The 16045-nt window shown below is 43.6% G+C and overlaps 2 protein-coding genes across 2 annotated transcripts in view; both read right to left on the bottom strand.

The window, feature by feature from the left end:
• Positions 1–3512: 3512 nt before the first annotated feature.
• On the bottom strand, positions 3513–5291 carry T265_09329 (hypothetical protein; the record flags this gene model as incomplete). Its single annotated transcript, XM_009175362.1, has 1 exon — positions 3513–5291. The coding sequence occupies one exon, from the start codon at positions 5289–5291 to the stop codon at positions 3513–3515; it is 1779 nt and encodes a 592-aa protein (XP_009173626.1).
• A 236-nt stretch (positions 5292–5527) lies between these two features.
• Positions 5528–16045, bottom strand: part of T265_09331 (hypothetical protein) — a gene marked incomplete at both ends in the record, with an annotated part of 33179 nt that continues 22661 nt past the window's right edge. Inside the window, one exon of the mRNA XM_009175364.1 lies at positions 5528–5580. Coding sequence (XP_009173628.1) covers positions 5528–5580 — 53 coding nt within the window. The remainder of the gene's footprint in view (positions 5581–16045) is intronic.

Consider the following 16045-nt stretch of genomic DNA (forward strand, 5'->3'; position numbering starts at 1 on the left):
TAATAAAAGCAAAGTTCTCTAATTCTTCTCTGTTCTCTGCTTGCATTGGTAGATTTGAATACATTCGTTTTTGCAGTGCCTTGCAACAAACAGCGCCTAAAAATATCTGAATACTTCAAGTCCAAGGAAACGGGAACAGCACCAAAACATAACTTAAAAAATAAGTAAGACACTGAGTTAATGACGTTTAACTTTGAACCCCGTCCCACAGCGACCACCGCTGAAATCGATTAAGCTGGATAACTGAAAGCATTCAAAAGCTGAAGTTCACCGGCCGGGCACGGTTCTGTGCAGGTTAAGCAACTCTCCGAGCATCTGTCTACGAAAAACCCACGACAAAACACTGCAAGCCGTTCGCTGCTTACCCTATCCACTAATAATCGAACTTTGTTAGAAGGTATGCAAAGGCCTGATCTCATTTCCACATCAACCAACGGAGCCATCCGACAGAACAACCACGCAACAGCATGCAACCCACAACCACCAACCCATCTCTACGTTCTACCACGTTCCCTAACAAACCATTGGTAATGTTACCTCGATTGTTAAAGAAACATTTGCAAATAAACTGCCGAGCTCAACGGAAAAAAAAAACAAAAACCGTCTACTCTACCTGCTGCCGAGCTAACGGAAAAAAAAAAAAAAAACCGTCTACTCTACCTGAGCTACTAGAATCCTCCTCAATAGATTCCATGGAGTCTGGATTCCGACAGAAACACTAAAGTCGCTTTGGACACCTGAGAGAGCAGATCTGATCAATTAAGATGGGTGGTCGTGTAATGTTTTAATTTGTTGTCCTGACGTCTTTCTGACGTATGTGTTGATCAAGTTTAGAATGATTAATCTTACCCTTTAGCACTGAACAGATGACAGGTTGGTTGAGTAATTATTGTTTCGTTCATAAGGTCTAACCCGAGACCATGAGCGCCAATCGGAAATAAGCTAACAGTTAGAGTAGTAAATGACTAAGGAGGGTTTATGACCTAACTAGTAAGAAATCGTAAAAATTTGAAGAAAATTCATCAGAAAATCAGAAGCACAGTTGAGGTGGCATAGTCTGTGCAATCTCACAACAACTAAGAAAGGATTTCGAAAACAGTCAATATACCCTCCCCCTCAAAGATTCTGTTGACCCTCGGGCATTGTGGTAGCATCTAAGGAACAAAGTAGTACCGTTGGAAATCAGATGTGTTCTCAAGGCGCTGCAAGCCGAACACCACAGACGCGTATAAATAAGGCAACTTTCACATGGAGTTTATAGTATCCAGTCAAACAAGACAGATATCTTCTCCCTTCTCACCCTAACCTGGTTTCCATATGGTGCCAAACATGGATATGACTGCGCCAAGAGCCTGCGGAACCAAACTTCCTCTGTTTGTTTTGATCGCCGATGGTGCATATACTAAAAATAGTGTTTGATGGTTATCCTGGAAAATGTAAATTATCTTATCATCAGAGTGGGGAAAACCACTCTCGATTTTCTCACTTCAGGAATATCCTACATTGATTTCAGAAGATCGAAACTGGATCTCCGGACAGCTAGAAGAGGGATCTGACAAAGTGCTTTTGGTAGAACCAATCATAAATTATAAGCTGTGCTCGTTATATCGGATATTCCTCAGAGAACTGTGGTCTCTCAGATTTGCTAACTACGAATGCGCTGAAAGAAGTCGGGATCGAAATGACGGGCGGACTTAAACAAGCTTGCAACTACGATCTACGTGGATGAAAGCGGTTACAAAAACATCACCATTCAGAAATACTAGATGAAATGACTTGGCCTATCAGAGAGTAGTAATTCTGTACGGGCAATCTCAACGTTCACGTGACCTAATCTGAAAGTTTCTGTTCGTTCAGCAAACCCATGAAATCAAGAAAACTTGCTGCATATTTTTGTACCTGATGTGATGAGCTTCACGGCACGTATGATTAGAATCGGAGGTCAGATTACAGAGGGAAATGCGTCGACCATGTTACCGCGTTGAATATAATATTCGCAAAAACATATGCACGTGTGACGTTGGACATTTGTTTACATATCAAGGTGAATTTTAACATACATCCTGTTTCTCCTTCGGCGACCCCATGACGCCAGAGACCCCGTAGTTTTAAACTGTAAGCCTTACAGTATACGAAATCGTATCGACCTCATACCCCAATCGATCACCCTAACCAAGGGCACCGCGTTCATACTCAGTACCTGCATATGCTTCACTTAGGGTCATACTCCAACCGAATACCAGCCAAACCAAAATCCATCCTGTCAACATTATCTAGCACTGCGTTCATGCTACCTAGGCCTCCATGCCAATTTTGGAGCTCTTGCTGAAGTCAGCACGAAGATGGCAATTTTTATATCTGTACTACAGAGCAAGTTGATTGTCTCTTAGTTCCCATAGAACAGAAGCTCCTGAGAAACAGTCCGAAAATGCAGACTTGGGTCTGTCATTCCACTCGGGTAATGGCTTTGGCCAAACTGTGTACATGCTCATAAAATCAGTACGTGTCATCTTCATGCTGGCATAGAGATTAGTGGTTTCTGACTGGCTTCATCCTATGACTTGGTCTTAGTAAGGCGGCACAGTGATGGATAGCCTATCAACGTGTGTGATGGAAACATATGATAGACGTGCTTTATACGTATACTGTCTGGCAATTTGAAAGTACAACTTATCTTGCGTGATAGGTTTTTGCTTCAGACCTTCACTGTGCACGTGATCATATGTATGTGTAAGTCCATGAGCACATCAGTGGTAAGTGTATTCTGTACGTTCTGAACAAGAATCCACATTTTCCGCCCATCGTCACAATGCTGAGAGAAACTTTCAAAATCATCCGATCCCTTTCCTTTCCTTCTACTGATCATTTTTCACTCAGAGGACAGTTCAGCAAAAAACTCGATGTAGATAATCCGCAAATTTGTGTCACAAACTTCTGACGATGCATATTTCTAACAAAGCCTGTCAATTACTTATTATTCAGTGACACAGAGAAACAACCTGGGTGAAAATGCCCCTTTTATTAGAACTGAGTGATTGTCATGATGGATTGAGACTTTTGAAGGAACATCAAAACGAAGATTGTAACATGGATGCCGTAAGAACATACTGATACGGCACGTTAATCCCTCGAAGGTTTGGCTAGCATTCTGTTCACCGTGATTCTGAAATATCAAAGGAATACAACAAGGAGGTTGTCTTGAATTTAACGACGGGGTTCCGTGCCGTTAAGTTAAACATTGGTGCTGTTGCAGATCATCTGATAATACGTTGGAAAATTTCCTTACCTTATCTGAATGACCACTGTTATCTTATGCGTCAACGCGTTTTTATCCACACGTCGAAAATGGGTTAATCGCATGACGCAAGACGGTCGGAAAAAAACTGCAAAAAGATCTTCTAATAGTAGGAAGACTGTGTAGGAAACGATACAAATAAAAGAGAATTTCATGTATACACAAAATCAGGAGAGTCTAAACACTTTCCTCGGGCTTCTCAGAAGCTGTCGTTGATTCACTCCTGTTCGGGTAATTTGACAACGGTACGTTTATCTTGCAAGCCTTCTCCACTGGTGTCAGCCAGAAAGAACAGTAGGCAAAACTGTAGTGCACTGACGCACGCATAGAATATAACCGGTACGCCGTGACCAGCAGCAGCGTCTAGCTGATTCACAAATGTCGAGAAGCTCCCACCCAACCGACCAATACCCGATAATATACCCATGGCGCGTGTTCGTGTCGCTGATGGGAACAATTCAGCCAGATATGTTGATAACATTACCAAAGTGGCCGAGTACATGACGAGAGCGCAGTTACAACAGACGTTCAGAACAGTGTCGGTCACAGGTTTGCAGAATAATGTGTAGGCGCCACCGATTGATAAAGCCACACATGCTATTGTCAGGCAAACGGCTAGGGGCAATCGACGATACTTGTAAAATCGATAAGCAATTGAGGCAATGACAGGTCCAGGAATCGAGGTAAGTGAATTGACCAGTACTACAATATATACATAGTCATTGATCACTCGAGCATAGAGAACCACACCGAATAATGCGAGGGACTGGGTATTCATGAGTAAAGCACCAATGATTAGGAACTTTAGTTGCTGGCGATCAAAAGAACTTGGTTTCAAGTGCTGCAAAATGTTTGACATAACTTTTCCAGTTTTTCTAGTCTCTGGAATCGTGGTTTCATTAGCTTCGAGCCTACGCAGTAGAAGCTCAAGTTGCCGTGACTGTGCTTTGCGCTTTTGACAAATTCTGTTGTAGCGCATCCCAGTTTTCAAGACACGAACGGCTTCTGCTTGTTTATTTTGCGAATTCAACCAGCGAGGTGATTCGGGCAATATGCAGAAGAATAGAAAGCTTAGCAAACAGGGTGCAATCGCAACGGCATGTAACAGTCTCCAGTTGGGGATTAGGTAGGCGAACCCAGCTAAGGCTGCCCGATGGAAAAACAGAACACCGAGGATAATTGTAGAAACGAAGTATCCCCTGTATTTGGCCAGAGTGATTTCTAGAGGTAGAATCCTCATTATTGAGGCTCTTCCAGTGTTGGCAAAAGCTGAAACGGTCCGCGCGAAATGATAAACGTGATGGTTTGGCGCCAAGGACACAAATATTCCAGCACATATTTCCAACATAGAGAATCCGATTGCAGTGGGCCTCCGTCCGTACTTGTCTCCAAGCCAACCTCCAACGATGTAACCAAGGAACATTCCAAATATGTAAAGCGAGGTTCCCATAGGAGCCAACCACGTTTGCGAGCATACCAGGTCAAACTCAGCGACTATGGAACCCGGATACTGAAAGTGAGTGCTCTCATAAACGTACCCGTTGGGGCAGGATTCTGTCCGTACATCACTCGTCGACGTGTGAAAATTGATTAGATCCCCGAAGCTTTCAATGCTTGTCCAATTGTAAGCATATCTTGAACAGCCTGACTTTGGGCCAACGATTTCGGATACATTAAGAAAGGGAATTTCCAAGTCTGCAAACAGGTTTTCTATCTGCGGCTCCATTCGGCAACGCATACTTGGCACAGCGTTCACAAATACTGGAAAAAATGCCATAGATGGTCCGGACAAGACTATTAAAACTATGATCAGCCACTGCCAGAGTCCACATGCTCCAACTTGTCCGGCAAGCAACTCATCGACATTGAGCTGTTCTGTTGATGGAACATCCTTTGTGGGTCTGGACGTCGATCCATCATTTGTGAACAAATGAGAATCTCCACTGGGCTGGAGTTCCATGTGGTCGAATAGCTCGTCTGATTTTTTTGATTTCATGTACGATCGGAGAAAGCAAATGGCAGGGGAAAGGTGCTGGCAGATGAGTTGTCCTCAGTCTAAATATTAGCTGATCCCTCGCGCATTGGTCAGTCGAGCTTGCGGAACCTAAGTGAAAACCCCGTTTGATTGGGTAATCGTATTGTCCAATGTAACGTTCCACCGAATGGCAGTCAATATTGCATGAACTGGTTGGTCAGAATACATGAAACCAGCTGCGTCCAGTTCAGAATACATTAGAAATATTCTGACTTATTTTCTCTTAAATCGTTTATCACATGGATCCTACCTGGGTGCAGAAAAGATGAAAGTAAACACTGGAGTTGTGGAAAAGTCATCAGATTGTTTGTTCCAAGGTAGTTGTTCTAATAACAACTTAAGAATGTCTAGACTCTGAAGACAATGATGCAGTTCAGAAAATTCCATTGACACCAATCTGTTTCTCAAGCCGTTGACCGGAGCATGAATTGAACCAGAGCTTCACAGATAAACAGCCAGCTTCTACAGAAGCTTTTGAAAGTTGTGAAAACTTTTTGTTTGAAAACACACATAAACGAAACTAAGCTTAGGTAACCATTAGGTTGATGTCATAAGGTATGATTCGCTAGGGATTCTTTTTTATGCAAACGCCTTATGCCATCAACCCCGTTCATCGACATCGGAGATCTAGGATTATCCCTTGATTTATGCGTAGTGTGGAACTGAACTGACCGTGGTTGCTCACAACTTTGATCGCTTTTCATTCAGATGGCTCCTTTGATCAAGGCCGTCTACTGTAGACTTCCGGTGGCGAATTCGGCCAAATCACTGCATCTAACCTCTTGCACTTTCTGCCTTCATCATCTTATTACACTACCGCATTAATAGGTTATCCTCGGCATCGAGGTTCCTCAGGTCACTTGACATGGACTTCGTGAATACGGAACCGATCTGATGCTGACGGTACCATCAACAGGATATCAGCTATCTAACTCTGATGGACTTCACCCGTATTTCGTTTATGTTAGCTTGTTTTTCGCACCACATTTTTGTAAGTGTTGTAAACGACTGACAGTGTGGTGGTCTGGCTACTCAATAAGTTAGTTTACCAGCAGTGTGTGGCAAAGAAATAAAAATAATTACGCTAGGTTGGGTATACAAAAATAAAGAGGTCAGATGGAATAGACTCACTAATAACTGTTCTTTTTGAAGTAGTTCGTCGTTAGCCCAGGTCAGCGAATAAACAATAATCCAGTTATGTTGGTCCAGAGGTCTTCCACATATAATAGATTCCGAAGATAGTCTGAAATGTTTTGGGTACCAGAGTTAGTACATGAGACACGCGAATGACCGCCACAAGCGCGAGCGAAATCAGAAGAGAGAGTTGAAGCACGTGACCACGCTTGTCTTATGTGAAATGGTACAAGTGCGCGTTTTTTGTAGTTTTTCTTATTCAAACAAAAAGTGATTATGCAATTGATGAAATACGTAGTGTGTGTGTTATAATGGAAGTAAAATAAAGGTACAAAACGCCACACCAGCCTGATGTGATGTGAAGTATATCAGCGTCCCTGCCTCCTAAGCACTATTCTTGCCTTCCGAGTTCGAAAACCGATTTCGTGGTTGCCCAGATCAAGGAAGGTACCCATATGAGAACACTTCTCCCTTGATTTGATAATGCGAAGTTTTGGTCGCTCTACTCAGTGATGAATTGGCACCTTACTGTCCATATTTAGAATGTGTCAGATCGTCTTCAGCCATACTAGTTAGCTTAGAAAACACAAGGATGGCGCAGAAAACTGTTTCCTGATAAAGCTTGTCCCGACTTTCTGGAATCTGTTCCCGTATGACTCCCAGTGGTGCGATTTAACCAGCAAGTCACCGCAAACAGATTCTTCGAAGATTCCTACAATAGCACTGATTGTTGTTTTTATCATTCTGGTGGTAAGATAATTTGCACCTTCCAGGATATTTATCAGAAACTGTCTTCAGTATATGCACCCTCCGCGATCAAAATGAACAGAGGTAGTTTGATACCGATGTTTGGCACCATAAGGAAACTAGGTTAGGGTGAGAAGGGAGAAGAGTGCTGTCTTGCTCGACTGGATACTATGAACTCCACGTGAAAGTTTCCTTGCAGTTATACGCGTCTGTGGTGTTCGGCTTGCAGTGGCTTGAGAACACGTGAATTTTCTCATGGTCACATCACTCTCGTTTGAACGGTCGTCATCCTGTTCTGGCGAAATTATTCCGGTGAGTCCACACCAAAGGAAAGCGCTGGACTCGATTTTCGCTCTTATTAGGGCTCATCAGCAGTGCCGGGATTTGAACCCCGGACATCTGACATGCAAGGCGAGCGTGTGACCACTACTCCACCAACGCACGTTGGACGCATCTGAATTTCCACATGTGAACAGGCGAACGTGACTTGAGCGATGTAATTGGTGTGCCCGACCCATCGAACGACGATCAAATAACTGTCCGGGTTGCGACGATCGATTGACCCTCCAGTCAGCACTTCCCAGTCAGGTAGCATGACACCCGATTAAAACCCACTGCGCAACTTTTTGGTTGAAGTTTTGGGGTTTTGCGGGATAGGTATTTTGTTCAACGTGACTGCTTTGTTCATCAGATGCTACCATAGTGAACCAGAGGTGAACCAGAGAAATCATTTCTCGACTTTTGGTAAGGTTACTCTTCTCGAACTCCTTTCAATAGCTCAAGTATGCAGTTTCCATATCATCACCAGGAGAGAACACCGTCGTCTACCTGATGAATTTCGTTCTTCCATTGTGTATTGATGCACAATTACGCAACTCGGGCTACGAGGCTTATTTCTCGACGGGAGTGAAATACATTTTTTCGCCTATTTACTGAGGAGTAGAAGACTCAGACCAGAGTTTAGAGCATTTGCCCTTGCCGTCTTGCTAATTAGTGCTCGTTTTCCCACAGAAGTTAGCACGAAATTTCAAAAGTTATCGGTTGGACTCCCGTTTTCTACCAAAGGAGACAGACCACGTACATTTGACTGTTGTTGTGTTGTCAGGTCGTTCTGACGAGTTCCTTTGAGAACAAAGCAGCTCAAGGTTGGCTTTTTCCCGGTCTAGACTGACTTCACTACCAGACAAAATCCCAATGGGGAATCACAGGTGCCTTTTCACCCAACTTTTGTACATTTTAATAAAAACGGATATTCGACATCAGATTCTGGTGAAACAAAAAGCGAATAACGACAGAAAGCCGCCTTGATAGGAATTCCAGCAAAAAATTTAGAAATTTTATCCCCTTCGTAGCATAACTTTTTCTCTTATTGTATTTGTTAAAATTGCATATCCGGTAAATATCTGGTAACTGTCGCTAAGCGCAATCCTACAAGCCCTATCTGTGTATAGCGTTTTGAACTCAAGGAAGCGACATTGGTTGTCTAAAATGTAACTTGTATGAACAAACCTAACCATAATCTAAAGTTCTCAATCCGAAATGTTTTGTTTTCCATCAGTTTTTTGTAATGATATTCTTCACTCGCTAGCTAAAACATATGCGGTCAAATTCATCAAACTGGTTAGCGTACCACATGACATTCCACAGCCACATGCTAGCACTTCGAAGCTGGGATTTGAAACGATTATAACTGGAAAGCAGTACCAAGCTGCGAACTGGACACATACCGCGTTGTTAGAAGTTATTATGCTGTCCAGGCCTTTCGTCGTAAGTTCATGAGTCGACTTCTCTGTGTCACCGACACTTTCTACCTCTCATCACTAGTGGGCACGGAAAAACTCACATATATGGGTAAAATGGATTCGAAATGACTCGACTGAGAGCCTAAGTCAGGAAGTTTAGGATGAACACTATGCACGAAAATTTGCGGTAAGCATCATTGGTGTGCGTCCTACCCCCAGTGTTCCAGTGTTCACTGGAAAGTTCACCAGGCCTTATAAACTATAGCCAGCATAAGCCTAGCCCATGTGGATGAGAAAAATGTAAAACTGACAACCAGAGAATAGTTTAATCACAATGAGAGGCTCTGAACCTTCTTTTGTGGCTAGTATAACCACTTGATCCTGAGATTATGGAAGCGTTTGGACGTTGGGAGTAAAAGCAGTTAAAAGAGCGTCACATCTCATCAAGGAAACTACTCACAGTGCTGCTGAAAACTCTTCGAAAGCCCACGAACGATTTCACCCTTCTTGAGGCTCACCAGGTAGGCTCAGTCCCCAAGTCTCCGTCAACCTTATGTCCTACTTAAACCCAAATTGAACTGTTTTCGAGAAATACACTCAGTTGCAAATCAACATGGTTTTCATGAGAGACTCAACTAAATCTCTCGTTTATGATATGAAAACAGTCCAATTTGTGTTCAAGTAGAACATAAGGTTGACTTAAACTTGGGGACTGCGCCTACCTGATGAGCCCCAAGAAGGGCGAAACCGGTCGTGGGCTGTCGAAGAGTTTTCAGCAACCTTGTGAGTAGTTTCCCTGATAGAAATATACTTTGATTTCTCAAATATCGTGTCAACTGAAAGAAAAGCATCACATCTCCTTAAGTTCGAGGTTTCGCGTGTTGAAAGATGCTGGGGCTGATAATAACAGTGGATCTTCCAGGTGACCCAGAAAACTGACCCACCTAACCAAACAGCTGTCAGCAAGAAGCTACTGAAGTCCACAGTGGGCATGGATATATCATTCACGACAGCTTCAGTGTCAAAAACCTCATAATTTCTGGGATAATTTCTGTCTGCACCTAGTGATCAGTGGTCGACTGGTGTGGTATTCAGCCTCCGATTGCGGTGAAGTGTGTTGCTATACAATAGTAATTAGTCTCCCTTTGGGAAACTGTCATTCTTTAACCACTGGCTGGCAGTCGCAGGTTCCCATCGTCTTGAAGACTCGAAAGATTCGTATTTTTTAAATTTTTCTTGCCAAAGTTGAAAGAGCTGTACAATGTTCCTTGGCCTTTCATAATAGACCGCCTTCACCCTCGGGGCGAAGTCGCGACCGAGGTTCTTAAATCTCATACTACCAGCAAGAATAAAAGTAGCTGAAAAGTAAGGACGGTTTTTGTGGCATGTGAGCCCATTTGAGTAAACGTTCAATGAACCAGGAGGCTTCGTCTTCGAAAAAGTTTGGTGTTAGGTTTCCCCATTGACCCAACACTTGTTCACCCACCCTAACACACAAAAATCCCTCGGCCGACACCCAACATGGATTCAGCTTGACTTAGCTGATTGGTTCTCTTTCCGCCTTAAATCTTGACCAACCTCGGAGACTCGTCATCTGTCCTGACCAAGCTTTTGTTTCAAAGGCGAAGCGTTGCCGAGCAATAAACTACTACTTGATTGGTTCCAAGTATTTTTCACCTGATTGAACCAGGAGGCTTATTTGTGACGGAAACACCTTACTAAGGAAAATGCAAACCGAACCGAGAAAGACTGGTTTCCAATTCGTCCTGAGTTCTAAGAAGATGACGCTAGAAAAATACTTGGTTAAATGTATGTGATATGCTCATCAGAGACAGTACGCGTTGTGTGTATCATCGCACTATCAGTAAAATAAAGTGGGGACTGATTAAAGGTTTTTGTCTGTTATGCAGGTCGACCACAGGGGGAATGTCAATCGGTTCACTTTTATAGAGTGATGGTTTTGGTGTGCAAATAACCCGCAGAGTGATAACATGAGATAGATTTTTCCGGACCATGCTCTTGCAGATGCGCTTCTGATTCATAATTCTTGTGCCATCGGATAAATTTAACGTGTATGTATAGTTTTGAGCTTCCTCCCTGATTTATTTTGATTGATTTTATCATATTCCTGTGACGTCCAATCACCGGCTGGTCCCTTTTTGGAGGGGCAATCCAGATGGATTGTATGTAGAAACTGTGCGTTAGTTTAACTCCTTGAATTCATTATTATCACTAGGTCTGCATCCGATGAATTAGAACAATTTTCACTATTCAGTTGGGCAGGGACAATAGACCTATGAAACCGGTCGGTTCGTACAAAACGTCTAAAGTTTACAGAAAGCGTGGTGGAGATGTTATAATCCGGCGTTCAGGTTATCGTTGACAACCTTTGTCAAGGATTTCTACGACTGAAAAGCACGGATTACATTTTATTCCACTGTGCTGCGTTTTGACCTTGAAAGTCTCCATATTATCCATCATAGAGTGCTTTTTCTTCCAGATAGCATCTAAGCCCGGAGATTCATGTTCAACTTGCCCAATTTCTTAATCTGATATGCGGCAACAAACCACAGAATGTCACCGAGTTGGAGCTGTTTCCACATCTTAGAAGCCAGATGGTTGATTCTGGAAGCGTAGATTTAAGAATAATAGCGCTACGAGATAATGCGCTTCTGATGATTTCTTTGTCAGTTGCTATACTAAAACACTTCATGTTACATTTGGTTTCCTGGCTTCTGGCGCGGACTGTATTCAGTAGTTTGAGAGATTTGACAGGGATATTTACACACTATGTTTGAGATAATTACACTGTTCCAGAGTGTGTTGTCTGGATACCTTTCCGAGTTTAGCGACTATGCTCAACCCAGTCAGTTCGACCAGAAACGAATGAGCCCCATTGGTCCTCCCCGGGATTGTGGTGTTGAAATATATTCAACATCCGTAATTTTACGCATTTTGGTTTATTCAATACTCATTATAGTTGAGCGCCTGCAACTGAACTGTTGTAAATCCTAATCTACTGCCTAATCGATTTTACTATCCATTTAAAAAAACACTAGGTAATTCATTTCTTTTTTCATCCTCTTTGACCAACCGATCTTTACCGAGGGTACTTACTCAGATATCCTCTCCTCTCCAGAGCCTTGGCAATACCCATCGTACGCAATTGGAGTCTGTCACCTTCAGGCTCCCAGCCGAAGGTGGCTAATCATCAATCTTATTTGCTGAGAGCTACTTTCGTATTATCGGTGCTTACTGTCGTTCATACGGTTTGGACTTACCAACTATTTAGAGTCTTATTGGTGACCATATTTTCAAAGAGCCTTGAGACGTTTTGCGTTTGGGTTGGATTCGGTGGGCTAATTATGATCACCATGCTGTAATCGGCACTATAAATGACAAACGCTCTTCGAGCAACCTCAATGTCTACTGGTTAGGAAAGAATTCCGCTCGTGTTATGCAACGCATCAGTAGATACGTTCAACCACCGGACCGCTGAACCGTGAGATCTAAGAGGCGAAACTCATTAGCCCGTTTTTCCTCAAAGTTCGAAAGCACATACTGTGAAGCAGACTGTCCCAGCAGCTAATTTACCCCCGTCGCCAAACATCGTTGCAGTCCGATTCATCTTCGTATTTTTGCTTTGTCTGACAGAGTTCCAACGGGAAACCCGACCACTACAACCATTTCAAAGCCTATAGCCGTGCGTAATACATTAATGTGCATCTATTATTACCACAGTTATTTTTATTACATTAACGCAATTTAATTGGAATAAAGTCAATGGGGATAAGAAAACGGCGATCGATAGTTTTAAAGCTGTTCATGACAATAAAACTTGGAGACTTCTGAAATTGGACGCTTCCTCATCATTATTATAATCATCATCATTGTCAGCTGTAATAACCGCGTACTCGTCGTACAGTGGTTGTAGATGCCGCAGTTTCGTTCACCGATGATTTGGGGGGAGCGGTCGAAATACTTATGAAGGCAGAGTCCGATGCTCATCATCGACAGGATGATGTCAGTGTTTAACACTGATACTCCGCTGCTGTCCGTTGCTTCTGTTCGCAGGTGCACTAGGAGTGAGACACTAATGCCTTACTGCCTACGTTTTCGGGCCAGGCCTGCAGCCAACTGAGTCAATTCAGCCGTAGCACCCTTTCGGTGCCTAGCTGCCATGTCACCAAAAGGAAGCACAAGAGCTGCGGTACTGCCGGGTCACCTAAGCCTAGACAGAGGATCACCATAATCATCATTGTCAGTTGTAATAACCGCGCACTTGTGGTACAGTGCTTGTAGCTGCCTTAATTTAGTTTACCGATGATTTGGGGAGATGGAGTAGATAGCTGCGCATTGAAGGCGGGGGCTGATAAATTGGTGCGTGAACACTGCATTGTCAGTGGACTGTCGATTGGGGGATTGGGAAGGGATATATGCATTGATGGCGACAGCTTGGATGCACGAGCGCCATTGAGGACGTGACTGGGCCATGTCTCACAATGTCTTTAGCCATTGATGTGGCTCGTCTCGGGGTCCCCATCTAGGAAGACGGCAATGACCAGCGCAGCTGTTTGCTGGTAATGGCCTACATACTTCGCTGCCAAGTCATTATTTGACCGCCTCTGGCTCTCTTGCAACCTTCACATGGTTGGGCGAAAAGAGCCCTTCGAGGAAGTCGGTCGACTGGCATACGCAGCACGTGGCCAAGCCAACGCAACCTGTGCAGTGTGATCAGTTCATCTATCGAGGGTGAGTTATTTCTCCCGAATACCATTAGACGTACTTCAAAATTGCTGATCCGGTGTTCCCACCAGATTCGGGCAATGCTCCGAAGACATCGATGGTCAAACACTGAAAGTCTTTTGACGTCCTCGGCGCGCAGCGGCCAGGTTTCTGATCCATATAGTAATATGGAGCGCACCGCAGCATTATAAACTCGACCCTTGACAGAGAGGCTGATGTCACGCCTACGCCCCAGGTGACGTAGGTTCGCAAAAGCTGCTCTGGCCTTACCAATCCGGATGGAAATTTCATCTTTCGTGAGACCACCGGGACTGATACAGCTGCCCAGGTAAACAAATTTGCCTACTACCTCAATCGGTTCATCCGCAAGCACGAGGCTAGGGTTCGAGTCCACCCAGTCTTGCAGTAGCATTTTACACTTTGCATGTGTGAAGCGCATGCCGAACCGCGAGGCAGAATTATTTTGATTATTTAATATTGCTTAATTGGACGCTTCAGATAGGCAGATAACTTGGTCCGATCCTGATGAGATCTTCCGCCATGAATTTAAATCACTTACCTACTGTAAATCTGCGAAATGGTGCCAGTGAGGGCTGTTGGATATCCGAGTCACCATGTCAGGTTGGTGACCTGTAATAGCATGTGCGAATGTAACTCGGCGACGGTAACCTATGTTGTATGGACCTAAATCAAGCATTTGAGGTTTCCGACTCGATATGGCTTCAGATCTTCTCTAAAGTTGGAAAGCATGACCCGTTGCCAAATTTCTCTTCGAATTGTTCTGAGATTTTGAGACCCACTTCGGTGTGCTTACCAGTATTTCGGTGTATGCGTCAGGTGCGTGCCCGTAGTGCTAGTGACATCGGATCGACTGTACAAAAACTTCACCAGCAAAAACAACACCTCATAAGGGACTGTTGGTACGATGTCAGCAGGACCGTTCAATCTAGTTACGTGTCAGGTCCGGCTTTCTGTTGGTTATGCTCATCAGCACTGTCTTTACGTTTGCAGCCACTATGTGCAGATCCGCATAAAATATTATTAAATGCTGGCACCATAAATACAGTGCGTGACTGAACCTGTATGACCAGCTAACACAACATGAAAGGGTATATTAATGATCTCTTTTGTTAACAACAAAAACCACTTGGTAAATCAGAAGGCGAGAAAGGGACACTAATAAAGCCTGTTTTGAGGGCGTGAGGTTACAACAACTAGATGCACCTTAATGACATATAATACAATACCAAAAATAGGAAGGTTCAAACGAAAGACTTATCGTTCTGACTGTGAATTGTAATAGTTCAACCGAGTTCGTTTGAGTGCAGGTAGTCATGTTTCTTCTGGCAGATTCCCTGCTACACGATCCTAGTTGTCCGCAGTTTTCGGTGCTTGAGCCAGTCTGTGTTCCGACGCGCGAGTGATGCGTGTATGTGTGCTTGATTGTGTTCTGTCCTTTATATAGATCGTTGCAATGAATGGGACATGAAACAAAGTGAAAGCACCTGGTGTCGTTCAAAAGGTCATGGCACGGGAGTTGACATATTGTCGTATTCATGTCACGATTTTGACGCGTGATTGTGAGACAGACGAAATGGAATGGGGGTAGTAGGTGCCGGTGGGAAATTGATTAGAGGAGTAATTCAGCAAAGGATAAGCGTTACAAATACTCACGTCTTTTCTGGTGATGCACGTTGTGGGATGTGGAACAAAACAAAGCACGAGGGAGACAGTGGATGTGGATGCACTAATCAGATTGGGCAACCGCTACAGGTCACATTTATAAGGTCAACTTCCACGCACAAATATCTCGATGACAACTTAATTCAGATATCTATGTGAAGGCGTCTCAATCATCTGTCAGCCTACGCAGAATACCTGACTATCGTTGAACAGGAAGATCGTTCTGTTTGAATAGTAATCAATACCTGCAGGGGACCTGATGATTACCAAGATATACGCTCTGAAAGTCATCGAGTTCCTTAAGTTAAATTGTGCTTAGACCCAAATGACACGCATACCTTATTAGGGATCGTTAACTGGGTATACAGGGGTCATACATGTAACCATCGGTTTAGCAATCGTATACTGTAGTACATAAAGCGGCACAGGCGACTGGTCTTCACAACAAAACCCCTTGATATAATGCTGCTGACTCTGATATCCCCGACGTGCCTTCCAGTAGTTTATTGCTTTATTTGTCTTCAAAATCTTATAGGCGGCGAGTTTTGCAGACTAACGTGAATCACAGCAAGATCGCTCTCTCTCTCTCTCTCTCTCTCTCTCCTCCCTCTCTCTCTCTCCCTCTCCTTCTCTCTCTCTCTCTCTCTCTCTCTCTCTCTCTCT

Source organism: Opisthorchis viverrini (assembly GCF_000715545.1).
Source record: "Opisthorchis viverrini unplaced genomic scaffold opera_v5_268, whole genome shotgun sequence".
NCBI lineage: Eukaryota > Metazoa > Platyhelminthes > Trematoda > Opisthorchiida > Opisthorchiidae > Opisthorchis > Opisthorchis viverrini.